The 27165-nt window shown below is 40.2% G+C and overlaps 1 protein-coding gene and 1 long non-coding RNA gene across 5 annotated transcripts in view; both read right to left on the bottom strand.

Annotated features, from left to right (window-relative positions):
- Nucleotides 1-502: 502 nt before the first annotated feature.
- The window catches only part of LOC109772813 (uncharacterized), a 35105-nt gene continuing 8442 nt past the window's right edge, over nt 503-27165 (bottom strand). For 3 of the 4 annotated variants that reach the window (XM_040387481.3, XM_020331510.3, XM_020331508.4), the window contains 3 exons: nt 2167-2263; nt 1284-1598; nt 503-1119 (listed from right to left, as the gene is read on the bottom strand). In XM_040387481.3, the coding sequence (XP_040243415.1) occupies nt 1342-1598; nt 2167-2263 (354 nt within the window). In that variant the 3' untranslated portion in view covers nt 503-1119; nt 1284-1341. Of the gene's footprint in view, nt 1120-1150; nt 1599-2166; nt 2264-27165 lie in introns of those variants that run through there. The other variant, XM_040387482.3, reaches the window with a different exon arrangement.
- On the bottom strand, nt 22491-24762 carry LOC141021551 (uncharacterized). The gene is made up of 3 exons (XR_012182879.1): nt 24040-24762; nt 23625-23951; nt 22491-23101 (listed from the first exon to the last, which is right to left on the bottom strand). It is a non-coding gene; the product is annotated as an uncharacterized lncRNA (long non-coding RNA).

The following is a 27165-nucleotide window of genomic DNA, read 5'->3' on the forward strand; positions in this document are numbered from 1 at the left end:
GCCATGATTGAAGATGAATAGATCGATAGTTTCCTGCAAAAATAATAATGTGGGTACAAACTGTTGTTGTGTGTCGGGACCGAGATGGCACTTTATATGGGCTCTTCCATGTTGTTGTTTTTTTCCGACAAAGGGTGGATTTTATTACTCAAAATGAAGCATCAAGAGGATACAAACACAATGAGCACACACCCAGCCTCTGCATAGCTAGGAATAGGATGCACACAGCCAACATCAATGCACAGGCACAAAAACCACCGACAAATAGCAAAGTCATATAAGACCAAACCTATGTCTAAGCAAGGAAAAAGAAAAACGCCCTGAAGAGATCAAAATCGCGACCGACAAACTACAACAATGGGCTCTTCCATGTTGGTTATCCAGGGCTTGATTGATCCTTCCACGCTTGAGGCTATTGCATGCAGGGAGGGTCTGTCAGACCCGATTCATCTACCACTCTATATGGACAAGTATATGGAGTAAATCAAGCAATCGTTCGGGATCTGAGATGTATTATAGCAATAACATAGTCTGTAGTGTGTAGGGTTCTAGCCCATACTTGGCAATTGGGGAATTCTCAATGGTGAGTCGTCAGCCACAACCCGGCTGTTACATAGGCTGAGCTCTGTCACTAGCAGTGAAAGGTAAAAGAGGAAATACAGTAATGAGGTAAATGCATCCAACGGTGGTAACGAGTCGTAACGTCGGAGCCACTGTGAACCGTCCGATTGGACTGAAGCGGTACTTTGCCTGCGTTGCTACACTTAACTGAATATGCAGCTGTGTTAACTGAAGATGCAGGTTCAGAGCCTGACAGGGTCTTTCTTTGGCATAAGATCTTGGAATGGTACACCTTCAAGTTGCTTCGGATTGCAAACAGGTGGTACATCAATATACATCAAAGAGCTGGAGGGGATTACGGCACAATCATTAAAGAGATTTTAGATACTTCTCTTTCTCCTTTTCAAAAAGATACTTCTCTAGCTTTTGCTTCTTGTAATTTTTCTTTCGAACCTCGAGCTGCTAACCATGAAGCTCACAGGCTAGCTAGGTATGGTGTTTCTCTTCTGTTGGACAGGCATCTATGGCTGGGTACTCCTCATGACCCAGTTGTAACTCCTGCGAACATTTTAGCTAATCAATAAAAGCCTAGCAAGCTTTTTCATCAATAAGTGTCTTCAGTTCCAAACAGGCTGAAGCATCTAAACTCTGCACTTTTAATCTGTATTAACTTCATTTCAGTATTTTGTTAAACTACATCTACATGAAGAGAAAACACGTACTATCAATCGACGGGAAAACCAGGAAATTCGTTGATCAGTGCCACAACTGGCCTCACTATCAATCGACAGGAAAACCAAGAAATTCGTTGATCAGTGCCACAACTGGCCTCGCCTCTCCTGGAATGTAAGGCTGGAGCGCATGCAGATCCATCGCCTCGACGGTCTCTCGCAGCGTCTGTGGATGGGCACACAAAAGGTGATTCTGCTCGGCCAGTTCCTCTGCTAGCTCGCTTTGGTGATTGTCCATCAGATCTTCATTCACAACGACGATAAGAGGCTTGCCCAGTCGCAGCGTCTCAAATATGCTGCCAGAACCTGTCAGCAATAATAAGTTATTAAACAAACAATAGCTTGGAATGCCTTTTCCAACCATTGATGTCGCCAAATGTAACACCGACAGCAATATTATTTTTCATAACCCTATTACTCTAAAATATAGCAAGTTCTCCAACAAAAAAGTCCAACGGGCTACATAAAGGTGCAACTACAAGTCCTGATTTCATGATTAGTAATCACTAAAGCCAATTCAGCAGGTACCTTTGTCCACCTTCTACGAAATTCACAGGAACTGACCACCTAGTAATGGACATATTTCGAAATGCTAAAGTCTGTAGTAATTGTTTCCTTCTTGCCAAAAAAGTTATTTGAAGTTGAAACTACAAATCCATAAACAAGGACAGGAGAATCAAAATCTGTAACATAAATTTCTACAGGTTTAAGTATTATGACAATATCAGTGAGGAAGAGGTTTGGTTAGGGCAATATGGTTACAACAACCAATATACATAGGCCAAAGGATTCACCATAAAAAATTCTGCTTCAAGTATTGTTCCATTATAGTTCTCTCAAGAAAATAAATCTATTATTCAGATTTGATGATCACCTGCATGACTGATGACTAAGGATGCTTCTCGTATGCTGTCAGCTATGCTTGGTAAAAAGGTGAAATGCTCAACTTGAAGATTTAAATTTCCTGAGACCTATATTCAAGAAGAAAAGGCTAAATCCATGCTACATTCACACACTTATAATCGTTAAACACAAACCACAATCATTGATCATGGTACAAATATTACATAGTACTCCGTACGTAAGAACTAGGACTTAGTAGGCTTTCTGGTCTGCCAATCTCTACTCCTAATCTCTACTAGTAGAATGCCCGTGCGTTGCCATGGGCTCTTGAAAAAGTTTGCAGGAGTTACATGTTAAATTCCACACGTACAAACAATATAACAGAAACATAATTATTTAATAACTGAAGTTCATTTTTGCAATGTAAATTGATAATATAAGAAAAATTAACGACATGTCCATACAAAAACTGAGCGATGTTCCAACTAAACATCTATTACAAAACTATTCATATCTAGATGATGCGCTTAAGAAATTCTTTCACAATATCCGGTAAGTTTCCTTTAGCTTCATTCCCACGATGTTTTAGCAAGTATAACAAAAACTGATTCCTCAATTCATACCCATCCTGCATAAATGCATACATGTAGTTAGTATGAAAATTTCACGCTGAAGGTCTTAAAACATGTAACGGACAATACTCACCGCGCAAATCGGCTTGACCAAATCTTCACCGTTCCACCAGAGCATAAAATGAAAAACAAAATAGCCAGACAAATTCCTGTAAAACTTTAAATTAACAATGTAAAGAATATAGTAATAACAAAAGTAAATGTTTTTGTTATGAATTCATTACCCATCTATACTCGTTGGAACACCGGACGGAAATAAACGTTGCCATTTAGATATATCATAATTCCAACCAGGCAGCTTTATTTCGAGTGCTTCTTTGAAATCCCTTGCAAAACTTTTTAATTTCAGTGCATGCCTCAATTTTTTCTCCTCTAACGATTGTGATGTTTGAATAGGATCCATAATATATAGACGACGTGCCTCTTTGTCAATGACGTACAAGATGTATCGGCCGATGGATGCATAGGGAAGATAAATCTACAAGTGGAGGTATTAGAAACAACAATAAACCATGATAACAATGGACAAAATACTTTACTTACCTTGTTGCACGATGAGATGTCGTTGTCCATCTCAGGCCAGCTATCAAATAATGTTGCCAACCTCTGGATAGTTTCCTTCTCGCAAAACTTCTGACCTCGTGTTGACTCTAGCATCATGAACTAAGTAAAAAAACAAATATTTTTTCAACATGTTGATAGTAATGACACATAGAATTAAGAGTTAAGATGATTTACACAAAATCGTAGATCCATGTAGTGCACAGGAGGGTCTGTGAACAATACTCCCTCGTCACATGCCAGCATACGCACGGCTGTGTTGAAGCAGTCATTGTCCATGGTCTGCTCCATATTAAGTATGCACTGAAGTTTCTTAAGACTTAAGCCCATTGGATCGGGTGTCGAGCTCCGGACCCATACCTTCCTATAAATTGGATGATAAGAAGAATACTATTATAAATCCGCACATTAAATATTGATACATGATACTTACTCCAAACACCCGGCATCATCGATAGACATGATGTAGTTGCAGAGGCCGGCAAGTAATTCACGTTGGTCCGTGGGTATTGTAGTGATTGGGGCAGGACGTTTGTCTTTGACTACGTCAGATGGATTCTCCAGGATCTCGATATCAGAATTAGCTAAAGTTTCTTCATCGTCAGGTTGATGGTATATGGGATCTCCTTTTAGCTTATTCAGCTCTGAATCGAGCAAAATGACAGCTAATTTTTTTCGAAAATGTTTCATATCCTCCTACAAAATATATATATAATCAATTTATATAATATTTTGAGATAAATTAACGAGATAATGTATAAAAATGGAATACCTGGGTGAACGTGTCTGACAGTCCATGTGATGTCCAGTATTCCATATAATTTAGCATAAACAGTCCACATGATACGCTATAATATTATAAAATAATCCTTTACAATACCACACAGATAAATCAAATAAACAAACCATTGTAACAAGTGCTTACCCATCGGTTTGCATTGCCTCATGAAATTGCTCTACAATCGTCCATTTTGTAACATTCAGATCGGGCCACTTATGACCTCTGATAAACTCCAGACTGTGCTCTACAAGTTTTATACGCTTCTCGAGTCCTAGTAACTATTTTATATATGAGAAATATTAGGGAACAAGGCAAACAAAACATATGTTAAGATGAGTAAAAAAATATAGTTACCGTAGTAGCAAGGTCATTGCGTTTGACACGAGAACCAAGTGAGTCCAATACTTGAATCTCACGTTTTTTGGCATTGGCGACTGCTAGATACCAATGGTAGCCCGGCATGTTAATCGGAATGAATAACTGGTGTAAATATCATACAAGTCACGATCGCAATTAGATATAAATATTAATAAATCTTTATAATTATGAATTAAATAAAAACAATCCATAATTATATGCATGGATAACGAGACAAAAAAACTAACCATATCTTGCTGTAGATAAGTATTGACATGATGCACGATGCGGTGATATTTTGATGGGTCTATGTCTCTTTCCCCGTCTTCTTTTATCTGGCCAAATACAAACGTGCTAATAATGTGTACCCTTTCACTCGCCCTATCTTGTAGATGCTTGTGAGCAAGCATGCAATATATGTAAGCATTTATCACCTGTAAACAACATTTAGATTATATTTATATTTTATGATATTATATATTGTTTATATTATTAATTACAAAGTTTGTGCAATTGGTCTTACACCGTCATGTAAGAACATATCATTTTTTATAAGGCATCTCAAATCGTCGGTTGCTAACAAGGCATCTCCAATGTCCACGAACTGGGTATTCTTGGGGGCAGACTTGATTGATTCGATGACTGTAATATCTCTAGGGGTACAAACATAGTCTGTCAAATTCATAAAAAAGTGAACCAACTTAGTAAACAAAATGAGGAAAATAAGTTAAATACAAAAGGCAATATCACAAAAATAATATTGATAATAATATTAAAAATTACCTTGTGGAATAACATGTAAATTAGCATCCTTTTTTGGTTTGTTATGAGATATAACCTCTTCGACGTTATTATGTTGTGAATTTCCGGCCCCTTCCAGCGACATTGCATCTGAACCCTCAATGGATTCTTTCTGTGCATCTCCAAAGTCCATATCCATGTCTCGTATATTCTGAAAAAACAAAAATATAAATAGACCTTTCATATTATCATATATAATATACATACAGAGTAAGGTTAGCTATATGCACCTCTTCTCGTGGTGTTTCAGTGCGGTCTGTCATCGTTGCATCAGTGCGTATGTCGGAACCCATCACTTTATATATATGCTGAAATATAAATAGTATTTTTTGCTGCATCATATAATGTGAAACTAACACAACTATTTTATCTGTGATAAAAAATGCTTTTGATTATATTAGAAAAATATGCAGCTTAAATCATTTTACTAATACAACAATTCGGGTAAACAACAAACTATAATGTTCATATATAAGTAAGTAGTCATCTGAAATTGCTTAAATGATTTTAAATTAATTATATATGCTATTGAAATTTGACAAACAAAAATAAACATGCTAACTAACCAACATTAACCAAGTATATGTGTTTTTATTTTTATTTTTTGTGATATCCTTAGTATATGTAATAAGCATAACCGCAGCCCGGCCAGGTTAACATGCGCTAAGCAAAACACGGGAGCCTTCGCTGAAGGCAGGGGGCGACTGGGCCGGCCCATTTGGATGTAACGAACTCCAGCAGTGTAGAAAAATGGCCAAAAACTAACAACATGTCTTAAAGAAACCTAGTGATAGTCTTGCGGAGCGACCTATCAAGGATCGAACTTATTTTGAAAAAACTCAAAAAATACATAGTGATATAAGTTATGTAATATAACTTGAGCAATTTTTTAATACAGATTTCAAATTTGTGTAATATACACTTAACAAATTTAAAAAACACAGTTTTGTAATGGATGATGAACTTTTGTAAAAAGCCATGAACATTTCCTTAATATACCGTTCAACACTTTTGTAACATGCATTGAACTTTGTACTATAATAAAAACGAAATAATATAAATAAAGAATAAAAAATTATAGGAAAAGAAATGTAAACAAAAACAAAAAAAAGAAAAGAAAGAGAAAAAGGAAAAGAAACAGAAAACTAATGAAACAGCGAGGCAGCAGCGAAACATGTCTGGGCCGGCCCAAACGGGGCTGTTGCGCGGCCCGCCACGACGGCCCACCTGGCACGCAGGCCTCTCGGGCGGCAGGAGCGCTGAAGCGACGCGGCCTCGCCCTTTCCCCTCTCCCCGCCGCATTCTACCTACCTTATCCTCTCATCTCACTCGCTCTCTCCTCTCCTCTCATCTCACTCACTCAAACCCTCTCGCCCTTTCCCCTCCCCCCGCCGCATCGCCGCCCGCGTCGACGAGCAGGCAGCCTCACTCTTATGCCCGCCTGCCACCGCATCGGTCTCCTGCATCCACTGACCTTGGGGCTGCCTGCTGTGTGCTGCGCGACCGATCCTGGAGCACATGCGGGTGATCGATCCGGTCCCGTTCCGGTCGGATCCGTGGCGGCGCTCCTCTCCGGCAATGTCGCAGGTGGATCTGCAGTGACGCGTCCCGATCTGCAACGCCACAGCTCCGGTACGCCACTCCCCATGCCTCACAAATCCATTCAACGCGGGCTGCTCAGATCCGCCCACTCCTCGTCTTCTTTGAATCTTTGCGTCACTGAACTCCTTCCTGTTCTTTCTGCGCCGCGGCGCCGTGACCAAACCTCACATGCACGGCGAGGACGACGACTTCTTCCCGACGCCGCCGCGCTCGGCAAGGAGGAATGACATGTACAAGCACTCGGCACTGCGTGCGCTGACCGACGCGACGCGGGGACACAGCCACCCCAACCAACGGCGCGTCTGACCACCCGTCCACATCCCCACCGCTCCAGCCAGACGGCCACAGGACATCGCTCCGTGCCCGCCGCATGATGCTGCACCAGGCCAAGATACAGGAACGCCCCGCGCCGGTGACCTCGGCATCAACTCCCTCTCAGCAACCGCTAGCTTGCACGGATCCCACTTATCTGATGGTAAGCAACTGAATCCTTAAGCTGTGGCAGCATGTTTGCATCCTTAGCTCTCTTTTTTAGGGTTTTTGCAGTAGGAGTAGTTGCTAGAACTTTGAGCAATTTTGTTTCCAGATGTTGCACTGAATATCAAACTTTTGGATCTTCTTTATAGTAGATGCACGGCTAATTTTTGAATTTTGTTTGCAGTAGGGGTAGTTCTATCTAAAAACCGATAGTTTGTAAACCTCGATGATAATAGGATAGACCTAAACCTCGATGATAATAGGATAGACCAAAGCCAGCCTTACCAATATATTGGTCACGCCCATGAGTTGTGGCACTTGTTTGGATTGAAACCAATTTTGGACCATGAGTAAGATGAACCCACCAACGACGTTTTTTTTTGCAGTCATACATGAGTAAGATGACTTCCTCTCTAAAAGCTTCTGTTTAATCTCTTGGACCAAGAAAACAAAACTTGATCTATCTTGCTTTTCACTTGTCAACATACAAATGGCCTCCTCACAATCAGTTTCAACTTGAAGAGGCAGATTGCTCAATTGCATAGATAGTGTGATTCCTTCCGACAGTGCACAAAGTTCAGTTTCTAATGCATCCGTGCATGTTAGTAGGTGACGGCATGCAGCGAGCACTATATATCATTTGTTTTATTACCCTGCTTGCTTGATTGATTTCCCCTCCTATTATTTAAATACATAATTTGTTTTATTTGTTCAGGCAAGCCAACAAACAGGAGTGCTGGCAACAGAACTCTAAATCCATCGATCAACTGAAAAACATCAATGTGAAACAAGCAGTGGCAGGTCTATCTGCTTTCTTTACTCACTCAATTATTCGTGCAGCAGGAGTAGTAGTTAGGAATTTTCTGAATTAGTACATGGACTGAATTTCAAAGAGATGGTACTTTAGGAGTACATGGAGTTGATGCACTGTTGTATTGTTTACAATAGATATGGTAAAGTTTATTGAATTTTGTATGCGGTTTAAATGGTTGCAGTTATGAACTGCTATGAGGTGTGCTCAGTTTGATATTCTTAGCACAGTGGTTGGCACTGGATGTTTGGTTGTTTATCTGTAGATGGAACTATTGTGGGAACTGGATCATGTTTTTAGTTTCTGACCTAAGTGACTACTACTTCAATTAAGGTAGTTATGGATAATTAGTTCACACAAAGTAAATTGGGTTGATCCAGTGTTTACCAGGGATATTTGTATATATCTTGGCATATGATCCAGTGCATAAATTGATTGATCGATTGCTTAGCACAATGCTGGTTAGACTAAATAATTACTTGATGGAATTATTTGCATCTCACGTGTTGCACACATACATAAGGCAGAACAAGCATACTTGTAAACTACTATTAAGGACAAATTTAATGGGTTAATTATTTCTTGTGGTGGAAGTTGGATGAGGGGCCCATTGTGAATAATTTGAGACCATTCCATCGAAGCATTTTCTCATTATGCAGTTTTTATTACATGAAAGGACTTAATATTATGACTGTCATGATATATTTTTTCAGAAGTGTTTGTTTATTTTTTTATTTTCTGGCATGTTCAGAATTGCATGCTTGCTTTTATTGCCATAAAATGTGCTGCTGTAAATCATGTGTTCAGAGTTGCATGCATACTTTTGTACTTTCTGACATGTTGTATGGAACAGATAAATAAGCTAGGGACACTGTACATTTTTTATATATATTTGTAATTTGGGAATAAGTTCAAAATCTTACTAAAATTATTTCCTATTTTTACAACTTATGCAGAGAGCAAGTGATTAATTGTTATTTATCCCGTCTTTCGTAATCGCTAATTCACTGGATTCTTAATGTGCAGACTGATGCAGAAGCAAAGCATTTCAAGAAAAATTTCCTCCAATTGAGGGAAAGAAGGGGCCTACACCACTGACAGCCATTGCCATGCCAAACGGTGAGCTCAGTGCACGGTTTTCACTTTCCTAGGAGTGCTTGTAGCATCTGCAAATAGTGCCAGCTCAAAATAAGCACGTGCATCGTATTACTTGCTCTATCTTGCTCAAAATAAGCACGTTCATATATTTGCTCATAGTTGGTATTGGAGTATTACATTTCCATTGTGAATAGTTTTAGACTTTTCCATCGAAGCATTCTGTCCTCATGCAATTTTAATTACATGAAATGACATAATATTATGACTTAGACGATATATATCTTTCAGATTTTTTGTTGAAAAAATAGAGCTTGCCTCTCCGATTTCATATAAAGAAATCATCCGTTCACAGACATTTCTTCAGAAGATGATTATATTTGTTTGTTTTCTGGCATGTTGAAACACTTAAAAAGTTATTAGTTTGTTCTTCTGGCTCAAATATATTTGTGAGATTTCATTAAAAAATATTGCTTGGCTATGCAAATTTAGGCAGTGAACTATGGTCATAACTTAAAAAGTTAGGTGTATGCCACACTTGCGATGCCCAGAATAGACTGTTAGCCTATAATATCTGAAAGAACTGTTTGTATTCAGTTGCAGCCCACCTAATAGGACTGCTTGATTAGATCTACAATCAATTGTATTGGCTCTGAGCTTTTTATAAGCTGGCACTATCTCCACTGGTGTTCTTCATTTGAAATTTGATGGTATGCCTGACCAAACATGATCCTAATCTAATTATTTTACAAAAGAGAAAGATCCAGAAATTTTATGGTATGCTTTTTTTTAAACTACTATTAAGGAAAAATTTAATGTATTAATTATATCTAGTGGTGGAAGTTGGATGAGGGGCCCATTCTGAATAATTTTAGAGTATTCCATCGAAGCATTTTCACCTTATGCAGTTTTTATTACATAGAAGGACTTAATATTATGACTGTCATGATATTAAGTTTTTCAGAAGTGTTTGTTTATTTGTTTGTTTTCTGACATGTTCACAATTGCATGCATGCTTTTATTGCTATAAAATGTGCTTTAGAAAATCATGTGTTCATAATTGCATGCATAATTTTGTAGGTGAACATACAGAAAATGCAAGATAAAACATACTTTTGATTGTATACCTCAACCAAACATGATCCTAATATAACAACTATTACACTTTTAGAGAAGATAAAGATCCAGAATTGTTCGTACCTAGAGGAACTCGCCTTCTTGATGCTGTTGTGATTTTCCTCCAGGTATGCTGTTGTGATGGCCGAAGGAAGAGCAAGGAGGGGGAGGAGGGATGGCAGAGGAGGTTAACATCTATAGGTAGGCCATGCGGAGAATAACTGGGTAGAAGATCATGGGTGAATATAGTTGTACCATATATACCATTGTTTTCTACCATATATACCATTGTTGATGGTGCAGTTATATTTCCTTTTTCCATCAAATGCACACCTGTTAATAAATTAGAAAAGATGTAAAAAATCAGAACTTACTAAAGAATTAAATTATTGTATCTATTCTTTATCCCAGTATCAGATAATATATTCCCAATTCCATTATTTCAGCCCACTTATTTTGTGAATACAACAGAAAAGGAAATAAAAGAAACTTCCTTTTCCTACTCCCCGTGGTCGTCTGTATGTACAAGCATTATCTCTTTATTAGGAAAATCGTATCTCTAGATTTAATACAATCTTATTTCTCTATCCCAGACAAATGAAATATTTAATTTACTAACTCATATTAATGTATACATTTTTTTTCAATTATATTATATTTGAACAAGATGTGACTCCATTAGAGTAGCTTTATAGTATTTTTCTTCCTAACCCCCCCCCCCCTCAAATCAGAAAATGTTGGTAACGTATACTGTTTGTCGGAAAATGCTGGCACCGTCTAGTACTTTATGTAGTCAATAAGAAAACACTTTGGCGGGGACTTATTTTGGTTACTCTATTCAGGAACACAGACAATATAATCAGCTCGTTATCAGAAACATCATGAGCATGACAGATAAATGTGGATCATGTGCGAACTTGAAGATCAAAGGCAATTGAAGGTACGTGCCTTATATCCACATGTTTTTAATTTGGCTATTCCATAGCTGGCATGTGACGATTGCCGTCAAAGTAAACCTCGTATCGTATAGCAGTGCGTGTATGGATGGAGTTACATGATACGAGTTAGTATATGATGTGAGGCATGACTGAAAACCTCACTTGCCGGCTGAACCAGCCATGGTCCATTACAAAATGCCTCCGGTTCACCTGGAGCAACAAACCTGCTCCTGACCGCACGGGTGTTATAGTACAAAATATACATAGAAGCCAAAATATATAGAACCAACATAGCTAGTGGATATCAACAGCAACCACTCTTTAAACTTTAAAAATATAAGAGAAAATGTCATCTGATCATCTGATCAGCACGGGCATTCAAACAGATTAATTCCTAGCAAGCAACTAAACATCACTTTATTTTTAGGTATTTATCGATGCAGCAGTCCTCCTTAGCCACCAATAAATCTCAACGCTGCTCTAACTTGCTCTGGAATGTTATCCTTTGCTTCATTCTCCCTGACCATCAGCATTTGGACCATTAGTCGCTTCCTGAGACTTTGTGGATCCTTCAAATTATGCATAAACAAAGTCAGAAGATATATTTAGCAAATATATGCAAGCTGTAACCTCATTACAAAATCACTTACGTCAGTCCTAGGCATGTTATGAACCATGTCATTCCCGATGGTTTCATACAAATGGGCCATCTCCTGTAAAACTTTGAATCCGGAGTCCATGCTGTCACAAAAGCAAACATATTGTAATAGCTATATTGGAGCACGCACTAATATGCAAGCCAAATTTAGAATAGTACCGTCGAGGTGAAACATGAATGTTCTGTTGTTCAGGCCATTCCACAAGTTGGCTGTTCCTATCAGGGGCCTCCTGTTGCAAGACAAAGCTCAATTCTTGCTTCACTGAAAGGGCTTCCCTCTGAAGTTCAGTGCCATGGGGGTCCTCCTCAAAATGAAATACAGTCTGGTTTGAATAATCAATAACGATAGTCCTCTCCATTTCCATGTTCACTGCTAAAAGACCGTACGACGAATCCACGAGTGACAGTGGTAGAAGATACTGCATTTGGTAGACAAAGGTAAATGGCAAACAAAGTAACCAACTAATTTATAAGAATGAGATTACTTACAATTGTAGGGGTGTGAAACACGTCGTATCTTGGAAAAGGCTCAAGCACGACATTGTTAATCAGTGCACTGGTGCGATGTTCTTGGCTTAACCAAGTCTGCCTTAGCGCCCGTGCTTGCACATGGAATCCCAAATTGAAAAAATGTGTCTTTCCAACAGAGCTGGTGCCTGCGCTCCTCTCTGCTGCGTCGGTAGTAATCTTACGCACAGCTAGATTGAAGCATAACGGATGGACAAGTCCATCTCCTAGGATGGTCTCTCGGATGATCCGTAGGCTAATCTCGATAGGGAATGGGCGCGAGCTCCTAATCCAGATTGTGCTGTAAAAAAGGAAGATCAAGGTTCATAACAATTATATGACTTCAAGTAATCGTAAACTCAAACGATAAAACTGTGTTGCTGTCTATAAGATATGAATAATTAAACAATAGTATATCTCACATCAAATGACCTAAAAGAGATTGTAATATCTACCAAGTTAAGTATTTATATATTATGTACGGGCAATAAATTAACAGATTGCAGTGTTTTCGTAGTAGTACATGGACCTGCATTAAAAATGTTGTAGATTTTGGATGGATGGGGCAGCATAGTACTTTATAGCTTGTTCAACATTGTTGTAGAAGGTGTTAGACCCCATAGTTTTGGACCACAGTTTCTTACGTATTTCGTTTGAATAGACAGGAAAGTAACCCATGTTTTATGAAAAACAAGTCCTTATCAGCTATTTATGTTAGACGCCGCAAAACACTGGTTTTAAAAACAATTTACCAGTACAATATAATATCTGGTAACAACCATTGAATATGTATTTATATACTGGTTTAAGAAAAATAACTACACAATCAGGCTTTGTAACAGACGTCTGAACTTAAACAAAGACCACGCGATCCTGACCAGTGTATATCTTCTAAACGTAAAGTATATATGTACAGGGAAGAAAGAGTTTCTACGGGGGTATATCTTCTAAATGCTAAGTATACATGTACATGGCAGTGGACTTAGACGATGAAGTGCAAAAAAATATTAGATCTATCGGGCCGTGAGAACTTACTCTAGTAGTTCTTCGTCTGAGGAAAGTGCTATGAAATCGTACACGTAGTCGACTGCGTGTCGCACTCCCCCAAAATTCGCCATTGCTTCCATTAACGGGGCAAAAAGTCAGTCGTACAACTGGTAAAGCGAGAGAGGAAGGAGCCCGTAGGATTTTATTGAGTAGAGATGAGGCCGTAGGGAATTGTGCGACAACAGTTAGGAAGGTGCACCCTATCGTTCCTTATTTGCATGTTTCCATATAAATATACTATCAACAATTAAGGCACGATGTTTGTTTTGATTTATTTTCATTACACTATGAAAATAAATCAGTGAAATATTAAATGTTTCCTAATATATGTCTCCCTTTCCCCATAACTTTCCCAAACGAAAAAAGAAAGAAATCGGGTTTACTTTGTCGTGAGGGGGTGCAACGCTCAATGCCCACCCGGAAAGCGTTGTTGGTTGCGTGTGTTGTGGGGCCCAGTGTTTTACCTATAATACATCTGTCCCCCTCTAAATAAATCTGCGCCCCCCTGATTTAAATGGTGGGGCCCTGATTTATTTCCCTACCAAATCTGCCACCCCCTGATTTCAACTGTGGGGGGCGGTGCCTTTCCTCTAATAAATCTTTCCCCCACGTTTTTTTGTGACGGGAATCAAGCTTTCCATTAACCAAGCTTTCCATTAAATAAATCAAGCTTTCCACCTTTTTTGAATATTATAAGGACGGTACCGTGGAAAATTTATATCATATTGCATCATGAGCCGTAACCAAAATCAATCCATAATACAACAATATGGTAGTGCACGAAACCTTAATAAATCAAAAACACAATAAAGTTATCAAATGTTGCCTTCCAAAAACACAATATATATGTGTGCCATATTTATGGAGACTTAATATTGCCTTCCAAAAATCGAAATCCATTTAATTTATGCCAAACGTTTCTAATTAGGGAAAAATGTGGATGTACCAGATCTTAGGGACGCATCAGATCATTCTCAGATTTTTTTAAGTGAATAATATCTTCCGATTGGATTTTTTTGTCAGTCCCAGCGAAAAGAAGCAATTCACCATTGTACAAAACCAAATATTTGAGTAGGACTACGTGTATCATACATTGAAGCATAATGCCAAAAGGGCTTCACTATAACTTGACAAGCAAATATGCTGACACTTGATCATACTATTTTATTGATTATAATGCACCATTAAACCAAAAAGAGATATAACGTCATTTGGCAACGACATGTTGCATGCACCATGTTGATACACAAGTTACTCTAGCGTCCATTCTTCCTGGCTTGAATGCGGTCATTGACGTAAGAAAGTGTTTCGTCATAAGTCATGAGGCTGACTTCGTGGATATCTTTGACAAAAAAAAGTGTTAGAAAAAATTACAGCTTTTTTACATAGTTACATAAGAAAGCACAATGACAAAAAATTAAGAATACTTTATAAACCCTACCATGTAGATAATGATCATCATCATTAATGTCAGGAGAGAAGAAGAATGTGCTCTCCCTCATAGTTTGCAGGCATTGATCCCTCCAATTTAACTGTACGTAAGTAACAACAATCTTCTCGAACAGATTTTCTGTGCGTTGCAAATGGTACAAGTGACGACCAACATGCTGTTGACTTAGGCGTAGAAAAATTATCTCCCGTCTACTTACAAAAACAAATGTTAGGCGTAGGAAATAATAATAAAATTAAAATATCCATATGAAAATCTCATATACTGAATGGAGCTTACCGGAAATTCATTAGGGCAATCTCAACGAAAGGGACATGCCGTCTATATACTGAATCCCACTGATGTTGTATCTTACCAGCATAGAAAAGAATAGCAACAACATCTAAAAAAATGTAATCATAATGAGACAATGCTATGTATGGACTAATGTGCAATAGCAAAGCTGAAGGTGTTGCACCAGTGATGGTTTTGTCACGTAGCGACAATATGGCCCCGAATTGTGGGAAGCACGGTGGACAAATTGACGGTGATATCCTGTGGGCCGACATGCTAACCTCGGTCCTAGAATGTAGTGCGATGACATAATCCATGCATATATACCAAAAATGTCCATCTAGCATATCCGTGGGGTTGAACCCGACGGAAGTGAAGTCATAAGTCATCCCGGTATGCAGCATGTCGTTGAAACGATATGCTTGGTTGCTGTAGGCAATTGCTTCCATCTTTGTTCCCTAATAATATTATATAAACAAATAAAACATCAGGTGGAGAAACTCTTTAACACATCTGCATACCAAAAAAAGTGCTATATGTGGTGATGAGTAATGACTTACGTGCTGATCGAGTAGTATACAACGAAGGTATTGGTTTCCCATAGCATTAACCCTGATCTGGGCCTTCCACAAAACCTTAGCACGAATTATCCAACAATTATGATATATATGTTCCATGTCAACGTTCTGGAAAGTCAAATTCCTGCATAGCATATAATGTATATATGAGGTAAATAAACGAGCGCGATGACAAGTCAACGTACATGATGATATATCTTGCCTGTTCATCGAAGGGATTTCTACACGAGGGATGTTGGGAGCCGGCGGATTTGCAATCACCCTCCTAGTTCTTGTCAAGTTGTAAGAGATCACCATAGTCGTAGAGGATGTAGAGGATATTGCTGAACCTGTGTAGATATATGGAGGCTAATGTATGGTGATGCGTGGCATTTATATATTACCATAGTGGGAGGCGGGAAAAGCATTAACTTTCAAAATTTAGTTTTGGAGCTCTAGGTGTACAATAGAAAGTTTGATCATCCTTTGGTAACCAAATAAAGATTGATCATCTTTGCCATCTTAATGAACACAATTTATTATTTATAGTAATAAAACAAACCAGGATCTGATTGCAATCGAGGAGAGTATCAAAATAATTACTGTTTACTTACTTTTAGTAACACAATAAATGTGGGATCTCAGTATAACGAAGGAGATACCCTGTTACAGTAAGGGTAGTCACGTAATATATCTATTTCCATTAATGCACCAATGTTACGTCTCATGCTTGAATAAGATAACTATAATTTCATTATGTGTGTAACAAAGTATTTATTGCCTTGATTGCGCGCAATATTATGTCTCATGCTTTGTGCTTTTGCAAATAAGTTGTGCTGAACAAAGCATTGAGTTATTATGCAATGCAGAGTTTTTTTAATGAATAACTAAAACTTCAAATGAACTAAAATGAAGCATAAACATAAGTCATGTGTCAACTTTATGCCAATCACGGCTTCATGTCGAGAAATTTAATTTAAAACGTTTACTTAGTCAGCCTTTAGTAATTGCTGTGTTTGGCAGTAAACTTTTTAAAAAAACCACAGTTTTTAGACATTGGAGTACATTATTTTGAAGCATAGACAACACGCACTAAATATTTTGATAGAACCGTGAGCACTTCCTTCAATATTGCTTCCTAGCTGTACTGCTGTAGGTGTCTCAGCAACGTAATTACTTAAGTTTTCATAGAACCCATTGATAGAACCCATTGATCATTCATATAATTGTGTTCGGGCATACACCTCAAATTTTAGACACTCATACAGCTCAAGACAGTAAAAGAACTAAAAATACATTACTATATATAATAACAGCAAGCCATGTTAGCTATATATGTTCACGAAAACTGTACAGCAATTAAAACTGGTTGGAACAAATCAAACATTACACACTCATACACTCATAAAGCTCAAGTCAGTAAAACAACTTCAGATACATGTATGATTCCACCCTTTTCATGAGCATTTATGCTTTAATCATCTCGAGCATACATAACATATGTAACTCAATACACGCACTGAAATTCAATGTATCAAATGTAACCTTCATGCTAAAATGGTGACAAGACGTACATGCTCCATGTTGTAATCAAAATTTACAAAATAAATTTAACATGATCCAGGTCTACATGAAGCCAATCATTATTTCTGATTCTCATATTACACATAACACAGTACGCTGTGTGACATGTACATTGTCAGATTACACATAACACAGTATAAATTTATTGAAATGCAGTTATTACTTGAACTGATTGGTGTATAGCTCCAACAACCAAGATACCAAATGAAAAGATATGTCATAGAACAGATTACAGCAATTCTTGACCATCGGAAGAGTAAATTGCATCTATAAATCCAGCAGGTCTATTAAGACCATACTTCAGCCTGTAAGTACTTCCTTGTAGACGATGTTCTTCATTGAGGTCAGCAAGGACACGGTCGGTCTTTTACGCTTCTTCGGATTGTTATGTTGCTTGTTGGACTTCTCCTTTGGCTTCTCCTTCTGAATGAGTATTTTTATGTTTCTCTTCGCGGTGGCTCGAGACAAAGCAACATAGAGTTGACCATGAGAGAACACCGGATTAGGTAGATACACACCAACAATTGGGATGGTCTGCCCTTGAGCCTTGTTAATCGTCATAGCAAAACTAAGCCTAATAGGAAATTGCTTCCTCTTAAACTTGAATGGAAACATGTCGTTGTCAGATGGGCACAGAGGTATTCGAGGAAGGAAGACCCTCCTACCAGCGTGTTGTCCAATCACGATTTCTGCATCAATGGTGTTCCTCTCAAAACCTCTAACAACAAGCCTAGTCCCGTTACACAGCCCATTAGCTGGATCAATGTTTCTTAGAAGTATCACCGGGCAATTCAGCTTTAGTTTGAGTGCATGCGGAGGAAGACCATTGGGAGTCAATCCGTTCAGAAACTCAGGAGCGTAGTAGCCATATGGGTCATCCTCCGCACTGTCAAAGCTATGGTAGATTACTTCATCTCCGTGGAAACGCTCTATCATGCGGATGTTTATCTTGTCGACGTTGTCATTTGTCGTGGAAAGGATTGCGCGAGATGTCATGTAACTCGAATCTGCCATGTTGTCATCTAGACTCGGAAACACGTGGTCAATCAGCTTCTCCAGGTCGTCAACCTCGCCTGTAGATGGCAGACAGATATCATCAGGGAGTAGTATGTTGCCTTGATCGTCGGCTTCCTCTGTGCCATTACCGACCCTGAGCAAGTAATCTGCAAACCACTTGTCATTATGAGCCCTCATGTTGGTGATGAGCTGAAGCTGCCGCATACTCTTCCATAGATGAGAACTTCGGAGGCTTGCATCAATTATCTGGCCCCGTGCCCCCTTCTGACGACCGGAAGCACCTGCCTAAAGTCCCCGCCAAAAACAACAGTCTTTCCTCCAAAGGGTCGGTCGCGTATTCCCATGATGTCGCGCATGCTATTGTCTAATGCCTCAACCGCTTGTCGCTTAGTCATGCTGGCCTCATCCCATAGTATCAATGAGGCCATCCTTAGCAGCTTGGCGGTCCCACTCTGCTTGGTGAAGCTGCACGAGGCTCCATCATCACAACTCAGTGGGATTTTGAATCTCGAGTGGCAGTCCTGCCGCCAGGCATGATAGAAGCAGCGACGGCCGACGTCGCGGTAGCGATAGCAATCTTGCCCTCGCGCCTCACCTTGGCGAGCATCGCCCTGTAAAGGAAGGTCTTCCCCGTACCTCCAGGGCCATCAACAAAGAATATACCCCCATCACCGCGTTCAACAGCTGCTAGTATCTCGTCGTATGCAGCCCTTTGCTCAAAATTCAGGGAAGATGACAATTTAGTGTCACTTTCGTCAAACTCAATGGTTGATTCCTCGATGATCTCTCTGGCCTCGCCCTCGGTTGGGTCAAATGCATCATCGATCGTTGGAAGAGCAAAATCAATAATGTCTTTACCCATAGACTGCAACATACCCCTAATGTCAAGCAACACCATCTGCTCCACCTCGTTCGGGGACGTGCGTGTCCGACGGTAGTCATCGGACATAGGCTCGAGGTGTCTATCCCATAACCCGCGCACGTCGCCTGGCTCGCAGTGCACCAAGATTGTTGCAAAGAGCCTCCTAAGAGAACATGGCATAGCCCACTGCTCCGCCTCAGTAAGACAGTCGTCGAGCGTGTTGTCTGCTTCGATGAGTCCCAACCTTTCACCGGACTCTCTAAAGCTCCCACATACCACGCCGTCGACGGTGAGCAAGTCCTCAAATGATGTTTTCCCCGGAACATGGTTCAACAACACACGAAGGTAGTATCGCTCCCCCTCGGCAGGATTGGCAGACACGATACGACCTATTTGAAAACGCTCCACCCGCCTCTTCCAGAACTTCTTTTTCTTCTCCCACGTGAAGCTTCTGGGGAAATCCTTGTACAATATATGCCTTGCCCAAGGGTGTAGTTCGTTTGCCTTGAAATACTCCGTTAACATGGATTTTGAAGCATTCTCGGAGGATACAACATTCTTCAAGTCAGCCTGTGCATTGAATGCAACCCTGTGCATATTCGGGAGATGAAGAGGCAACTGCAAGACAGGCGGGTAATTGGCACACAGTGGGAAGCCAAATATCCTCCACATAGCCTCCGGAGGGGTGACCCATCTTGCGTCAACGTATCTCTTGATCTCATCAATGTTACCATCAGCGTCTGGCTGGTCGATGCTGAAAGAAGCCTTATCATGGCCCTTATAAATGTACTTATAAATGTATTTTACAGCCTTTATGCTAGAGCAGACCTCGACGTTGATGTGGCAATTAAACATCCGCAGAAGGTAAGGGTTATATGGCACAACCCATCGGTTGTCCAACATTTTCCCTCGAACCTTAGCGCGTCTACCATCGTCTCTACGCCGATAAACTGGGTATGAGTCCTTGCCTTGTATCGTGTTCTCATTGAACGGCCGCGGGTATCTGCACTTGCATTCATTATCTTGCATGCAAACATTCTTCGGGTTGAGAGCACCGCATGGTCCGTGCATCATATGTTTTACCACCATTGCATACAATTCCGGATACTTTTGCTTGTCTGGGAGCTCTGCGGAAATGAGTCGGTCATACTGCTCTGGGACAAGAAGCTTATACGTTGAATCCATGATCAACAAAAAATGTGCGTGGGGAAGGCCTCTCTTCTGGAACTCAACTACGTAAACATAAGCAACAACAACACCCAGGACCATCTTCTTGAGCAACATATCTTTCATAGCCTCTAGTTTGCCATAGAACACGCGAGCCACAATATCAGGTCGGTCTTGCGCCGTCTGTCCAGGAAGCAACTCATTTGTTATCTCTTCCCATTTAGGGTTGCAAGTCATGGTCAAGAAGATGTCAGGCTTCCCGTATGTATGGACAATTGCCATGGCATCCATATGTCTCTTCTTCATGTCGCGGTCGCCACCAGGGTAAGTTCCAGGGAGCACTATTCTTACCCCAACAGCGCTTGCTCGCGTCTCACCCGATGTGATCGCATCAACAACTCCTTTATACAAATCGGCACGGATCTGCGTCTGGTTCTTCCTGTACCACCTCAACCGACAGCTCTCAATCTTGATGTACATGTCAACCGCCCATTGCTGCAGTAGGCGTGCTCCACAAAGTATTGGATTGAAGATCGCAGGCCGTGTTTGCAGCATGTAACAGTAGTAGTCTCTAACGGAGACGCATAACCTGCTATTCCCCTCTGCACATGTTTGAGTACCATCGCGTGAGCATTATTTTTAAAAACAAGAAATTATTTGTAACAAAGTGGGACACAAACAACATACCTGCATCATCTTCGTCATCATGACACAAACGAGGATTTAGTACAACCTCCCAAAAAACATTACGTTTGGGTAGCTTCGGATGCCAACCTAGCTCCCCCATTGGATAGAATAATGGATAAGACAACGGGTCATATGCCCCTGAGGTCACACGTATACTATGCCTTTCGTTGTTGTTACCACAAAGTGTTATCCTGCGGTCAAACCTTTTTGCTAGGTCAGTGCCCTCAACCCAAATTGCAGCGACTTCAGATGACACCGGTTTATTGTATCTTCTTTGGTCAAGCCTCTTATCGGTGTTTAGGTCTATCCTATAATCATCGAGGTTGTCCTTGTGTGCACCCAAACTCCTAAATTGCTGGGAGTATGGGTTTTCTTTGAGTATGTCTACTAACCTCTTCACGACATCCTGGTCTAGTTGCTTGGTGGCCGCCTTACGATGATTTAGGTTAGGGTCGTCGTCATAGAAGTATAACTGCAGATGTTCTGGACGGGAGCTAGGCCCGAACGAATGGACATTGTGGTAGATGGTGCCGTGTGCTCGGAATGTGTACACCCCAGACTTCATGTTAGTGTAGTTTTCATCAAGGCTGACCCCAAGGGTTGTGAAGGCGAAATGCCCGTTGAAGAAACGTATGTTCTCCCGAAAATGTCTAGAATCTGCATCCATGCTGGACCATAGCCTCATAAGCTCTGGGATTGGTTCCGGTTGCTTAAGCTCGATCTGGCCATTGCGACAGCAGAAGCCGTCAGTCTCAGACTCAAACTTTCTGGCCTTGCAGTGTTTGCAATTTTCGTCGACTTTCAGGATGTGAGTGTTGTCTGGAATGTTTGAGTAGACAGTGTCAAATGGATCAATCTCGCTAGGTTTAGCGCTAGACATGCTCGCTTCCTCGTCATCATCCAATATGTCGTTATCGGATCCTGCGGGCATTTGTTGAAAAATCACGTACAAAACAGTAATAAAAAATAAACGACACAACAATAAAGCTCCACAGTGTCATAGTGTAGAGTTGGCAATACCTTCGTTGCAAAACATGTAGTACTCCTCATCAATCAAGTCGTGTGCTTCCTGCTCATCGCCCATGGTGCCGCTTTGGAATACATCGATGTCTTCTGCATTGTCGTCGTACAGAATGCGACAACAGACAAGATCATGTTAGAACGACATGCTGAGAATGAGCATAAGAAACTGACAATCGCAATTTCATACCATCAGCACCGGCAAAGTATCTCGGCATGTTCGTCCCCGGATCGCCATCAGATGAATCATCTTTTCCGGCCCTAGAGACGGGTGATGCGCGGCTAGGGGAAGTGGGCCATTCAGAGGTTGAGTTTGCAAGGTTTGTAAGGGGGATTGCGATGCATTCTTTGCACGGTGTTTGTTTCCTTCTTTCATAATTGGCCTTCCTCTGTGCACTTGACTCCCCCTTCTCAATCACCGACATGCTTTTGCGGCGCTGCACGCGAGTCACGCGTATTTTTTCATTCTTTGTTTCTCTAACCTCCACCGTTAATTCGTCACTTTTCTTCTGATGGCATGCTCTGCTACTTGCGTTTTTCGCCTCCCTTTGCTCGTTCGTTGAATTACGTTTCCGCTCATTGTCACTTTGCCTCCTAGCTAGAATAGTGTCTTGAATGACAGACGCATGTAAAGTTGAAGGGGGACATGTTGCTCCCTCTTTCATTAATTTTGTAACGCTAAGGCTATTCAGGTCGTCTGGATCAATAATATTTTCAAAACATAGTTAGAACAGTTTGATTTATCGGCACTGGAGGAGTGCCATCTAGAATAGTAGGGCCCGGCTTCCGAAAAGGATATTGAACGTAAGCGTATACCTGAAGTACCAGATGGACGTTTGTTTTGATCTTTGATATGCTTATCCTTGTTCCTCCAATAAGCAGCTCGCCGCAGGGCGTTTCTATGGTCTCTCTTGCGTTCTTCTTCTGTTTTTTCCTCTGTTTCTTGTGTGTCATTCAAAATCACATCTGGATCCATTACACACATTCCCGAAAATTAGAGATCATACCACTAAGATGCAAGCAATTGCTGTTTTAGTAGGAAAAAATTTGATTACCTTGTAGCTCGTTGTCATTATCGATCCCACATGAGACCGTAGTTGTATCAGGAAATGTCCGCGCATCACGCGAGAATGATGTATAGTTAGAGCTAGTGGGGTTGCCTGGTGAACCAAAGTTGTCCACACATATTAATGCTTAATTATTAAGACGGTTCTGACCATAATGGTTAAATCATTATAAGCTTACCTGATAAATGAAGGGTCTGTGCATGTTCAACTTGAACATTATATTGTTTCTTCCGCCGATAGGAAGCCCTCCTCAGCGCGTTTCTATGGTCTCTCTTGCGTTCTTCTTCCGTTTTATGCTTTGTTTCTTGGGTGTCATACACGATTACATTTGCATCTGGTGTCATTCAGGGCAAACCCTAAAATTAGAGAATATAACAGAAACATGCCAGCCATTGTTGAATGAGTAGGCAAAATTTGATTACCTTGTAGCTCGTTGTCATTAACGATCCCACATGAGACCGTAGTTGTATCAGGAAATGTCCGCGCATCACGCGAGAATGATGTATAGTTAGAGCTAGTGGGGTTGCCTGGTGAACCAAAGTTGTCCACACAAATTAATGGTTAATTATTAAGACGGTTCTGACCATAATGGTTAAATCATTATAAGCTTACCTGATAAATGAAGGGTCTGTGCATGTTCAACTTGAACAATATATTGTTTCTTCCGCCAATAAGAAGCCCTCCTCAGGGCGTTTCTATGGTCTCTCTATGCTCTGTTTCTTGGGTGTCATACATGATTACATTTGCATCTGGTGTCATTCAGGGCAAACCCTAAAATTAGAGAATATAACAGAAACATGCCAGCCATTGTTGAATGAGTAGGCAAAATATGATTACCTTGTATTTCATTTTCATTAATGAGACCAGATGTGACCGTACTTGTAGCAGGAAATGTTGACGCATCATGCGAGAATGCTGTATAGTTAGAGCTAGTTGGGTTGTCTGTTGAACCAAAGTTGTCCAAACATATGTCAGCTTAATGGTTTTGACGGTGCCGACTATCATGGTTAAAACAATAAAACAATTTAAGCTTGCCTGATGAATGAAGGGCATGTGCATTTTCATCTTGGACATTAGGTTGTTTTTTCCGCCGACAGGAAGCCCTTTCCAAGGCGTTTCTTTGGTCTACTTTGGAAAAATATTCTGTCAATCGTATTTTCCTTGGTGTCATTAACGTCAGATAATCATGACATTCATGTCATTATCTCTAAAGCCAAATGAGAAAACACAACTTGACATCTAACGGTCATGTGGATGGTGAGATAATATTACCTTCTTTATCTCCCACACAAAGGACACCCGATGTGACCGTAGCTTCATGAGGGTATGTTACGTCATTAGGCGAGACTGATGTATAGTCCGAGCTAGCTGAATTATATGATTCAACAAGATTGGTCAGTACTTATTTAAATTGCGTAATAAGTGACTACATTCGTGCAAACACAGTGCATACGGGACGTGGATCAATTTACCAACCATGATAATCTCGTGTGGGTTTATTTATCTCCCTATCTTCGAGAACATTTGTGATATCACATAGAGACTGGCGACGGGATGACTTCCCATTGACTTGTTGGTTAGCGGAACCATCAGACTTGTTATTGCGATAAGCCACCCGCCTACGAGCGTTGATAAGATCCCTATGATCTAATAAGAAACATAGTATGAGCATCATATCATCTATAATCAGGGATATAGATTAATACAACGAATCATGTGCATACTATACGTATGCACATCAAACTAAGATCAGCCATGAACCTCACCAGATTTTGCAAGTATCGGCTGATTCTCATCTTGTAAGCTGACAATATCCTCATTATTTTTCTTCCGATAAGCTGCACGCCTCCTTGCATTGTACTGCTCCCTTGCTTCCTCAGAGTATTTTTTGCATTCATTATTTAGAGAAACAGTTTCAAGCAGTTCGGAAGCTGTGTCGTCTGCATCATGTTATAAGTACAAATCAAAAAACAAATAAAACACACTGAACTACTGCCGAATACGCCGGTTGGGAAGGTGGATATCATGCCTATGGATACCTTCAGTATCATCTCGCAGCTGCATCTTATTAATAGCATGATCTAGTGATAGATTAGCCGTAGCCGCAAATGTTTGACCATCAGCATGGTATCCAGGCCTTACCCATTCTGATCCATCTGTAGGGTTCTAGTCAGCATGAATACAAAACCAATGTTTGCCTGGTAGGCAGGCAACCAACAAATACATCTTCAATCAATCATGTACCTATTTCCGTCGTGTAAATTGGGTCAAGATTTGCAGCTACGGTTAAGATGCTTGGATTATATTCTTTCAGATTTGTCTCGCTCGTAAGGGCTGCAACACATTAAGCATGGTCCATGTCATTGTCAGATATGCACGTCAGGCAATACCTCACAGTAATTTTCACACAGTTATATACCGGGTTCTGTTGCGCAAATAGCTTCATCTTTTTCAGTATCAAAGGTTGCATTGTATTCTTCAACATTTTTACCACTCGCCTGACCTGCAACACATTATGCAAAAAGATTGTTACTGTCAGAAATGCAAGTATTCCTGGTGCAGTGCCTAATACCTGTAGCTACGTCCTCTTGTTGTTGATGTTCACCGGCTTTGCTTTTTGCATTACCCATACGCAAAACGGAATGACCGTTACCTCCGACTTGTGTCTGGATGTGGTGTTCTTGAGGCCTGGATGAAACATAGTTGATGGCCACACTTGTTGTTCATTGAAAGCAATATAATTCAGGTAATCAATAGCTCCTTTGTAATTAATTATAAACTTTAAGCATAATTACTTATGGACCAACTCATCTGTAGGGTCCATTCTCATATGCTGGGGCTTGTTGAGAGGCCCTATAGCTCAAGAGTTGCAGTTCAAGTCCATCATTGTTCCTGATTAGAGGTGGTGACATGTTCCTGATTATATTATTTCAATTCCTTACATGATGCTGATAAATCCTTGTTTAAGCATGCTTGCATTCTCAGTTTTGCAAATATTTGTAGATCTAGAAATGGGCCTCAGCCCTAACATGAGGCCCTAACGAAGTAATATATATTTGTAGATCAATATGCCTCAGCCCTGTCCCATTTTCCAGATGGGTGTTGAAAATGAAACAAAGTAACCGAAGTTATTTTCTCATTAAGATATTACTTTCTCATCTTATTTCTAGTTATTAAAACTGGTGCTGTTTTCTTTAATTTCGAAACATGCAGATTATCGTGTCTTCATCCATGCTAAGTGACATTCTTTCCAAGTAATCTGTGCATGTGAAAATTATTTCCAAATGCGATTCTACTTGGTAGTTTTCATATTTCCAACCTCCCATCAAGTGTGCATTTTCACGAGCTTCAGCAAACCCTTTTTCAGCTAAGTGACATTCTTTCCCAGTAATCTGTGGAGGATGAACTAAATTTGACTTCACAGCTAATGAAGTTTTGTTTCCTTTTGATTGCAAATATAGGTGCTATCATGGCAGCAAGCATAGGGGCTTCAGGATGGCTAAGGGGCAAGGTGAAGGCTGTGACAAAGGCAGAGATTCCACCAGAGAAGTCCATCACTCTGTCATACGTAATGGCCCCAAGGCTGGTAAGAGTCAGTCTGCACTTTTAGACAAGGGGAAAATGGTTTAAATTTAGAGTAAGTCACTGGTTTAGTTGGTTGTCAGGGGCAAAGCTAGATATAGGCCTGATCATCTAGGGACGTAATATATTAGTCATTTTGGATCTACAGCCTGAGTTGAAGCCTTCATTGCGCAGGGTCTGTTTACATGCTACACTTGTGAGCCAATGGAAGTTAGTATTTGGCACAAGATTTTCTCTCCATCATTGCATTTTCATTCCCACAGTTTGACTGTGTTCTGTTTGTATAATTTGAGACTTTTGAATGCATCTATAATAAATTGTTGATATTATTTGTGCAGTACATTTGTTCTTTTCTCCATCTTTTATTGTCTGTTGAATCCG

This window comes from Aegilops tauschii, chromosome 4, assembly GCF_002575655.3.
Source record: "Aegilops tauschii subsp. strangulata cultivar AL8/78 chromosome 4, Aet v6.0, whole genome shotgun sequence".
Classification (NCBI taxonomy): Eukaryota; Viridiplantae; Streptophyta; class Magnoliopsida; order Poales; family Poaceae; genus Aegilops; species Aegilops tauschii.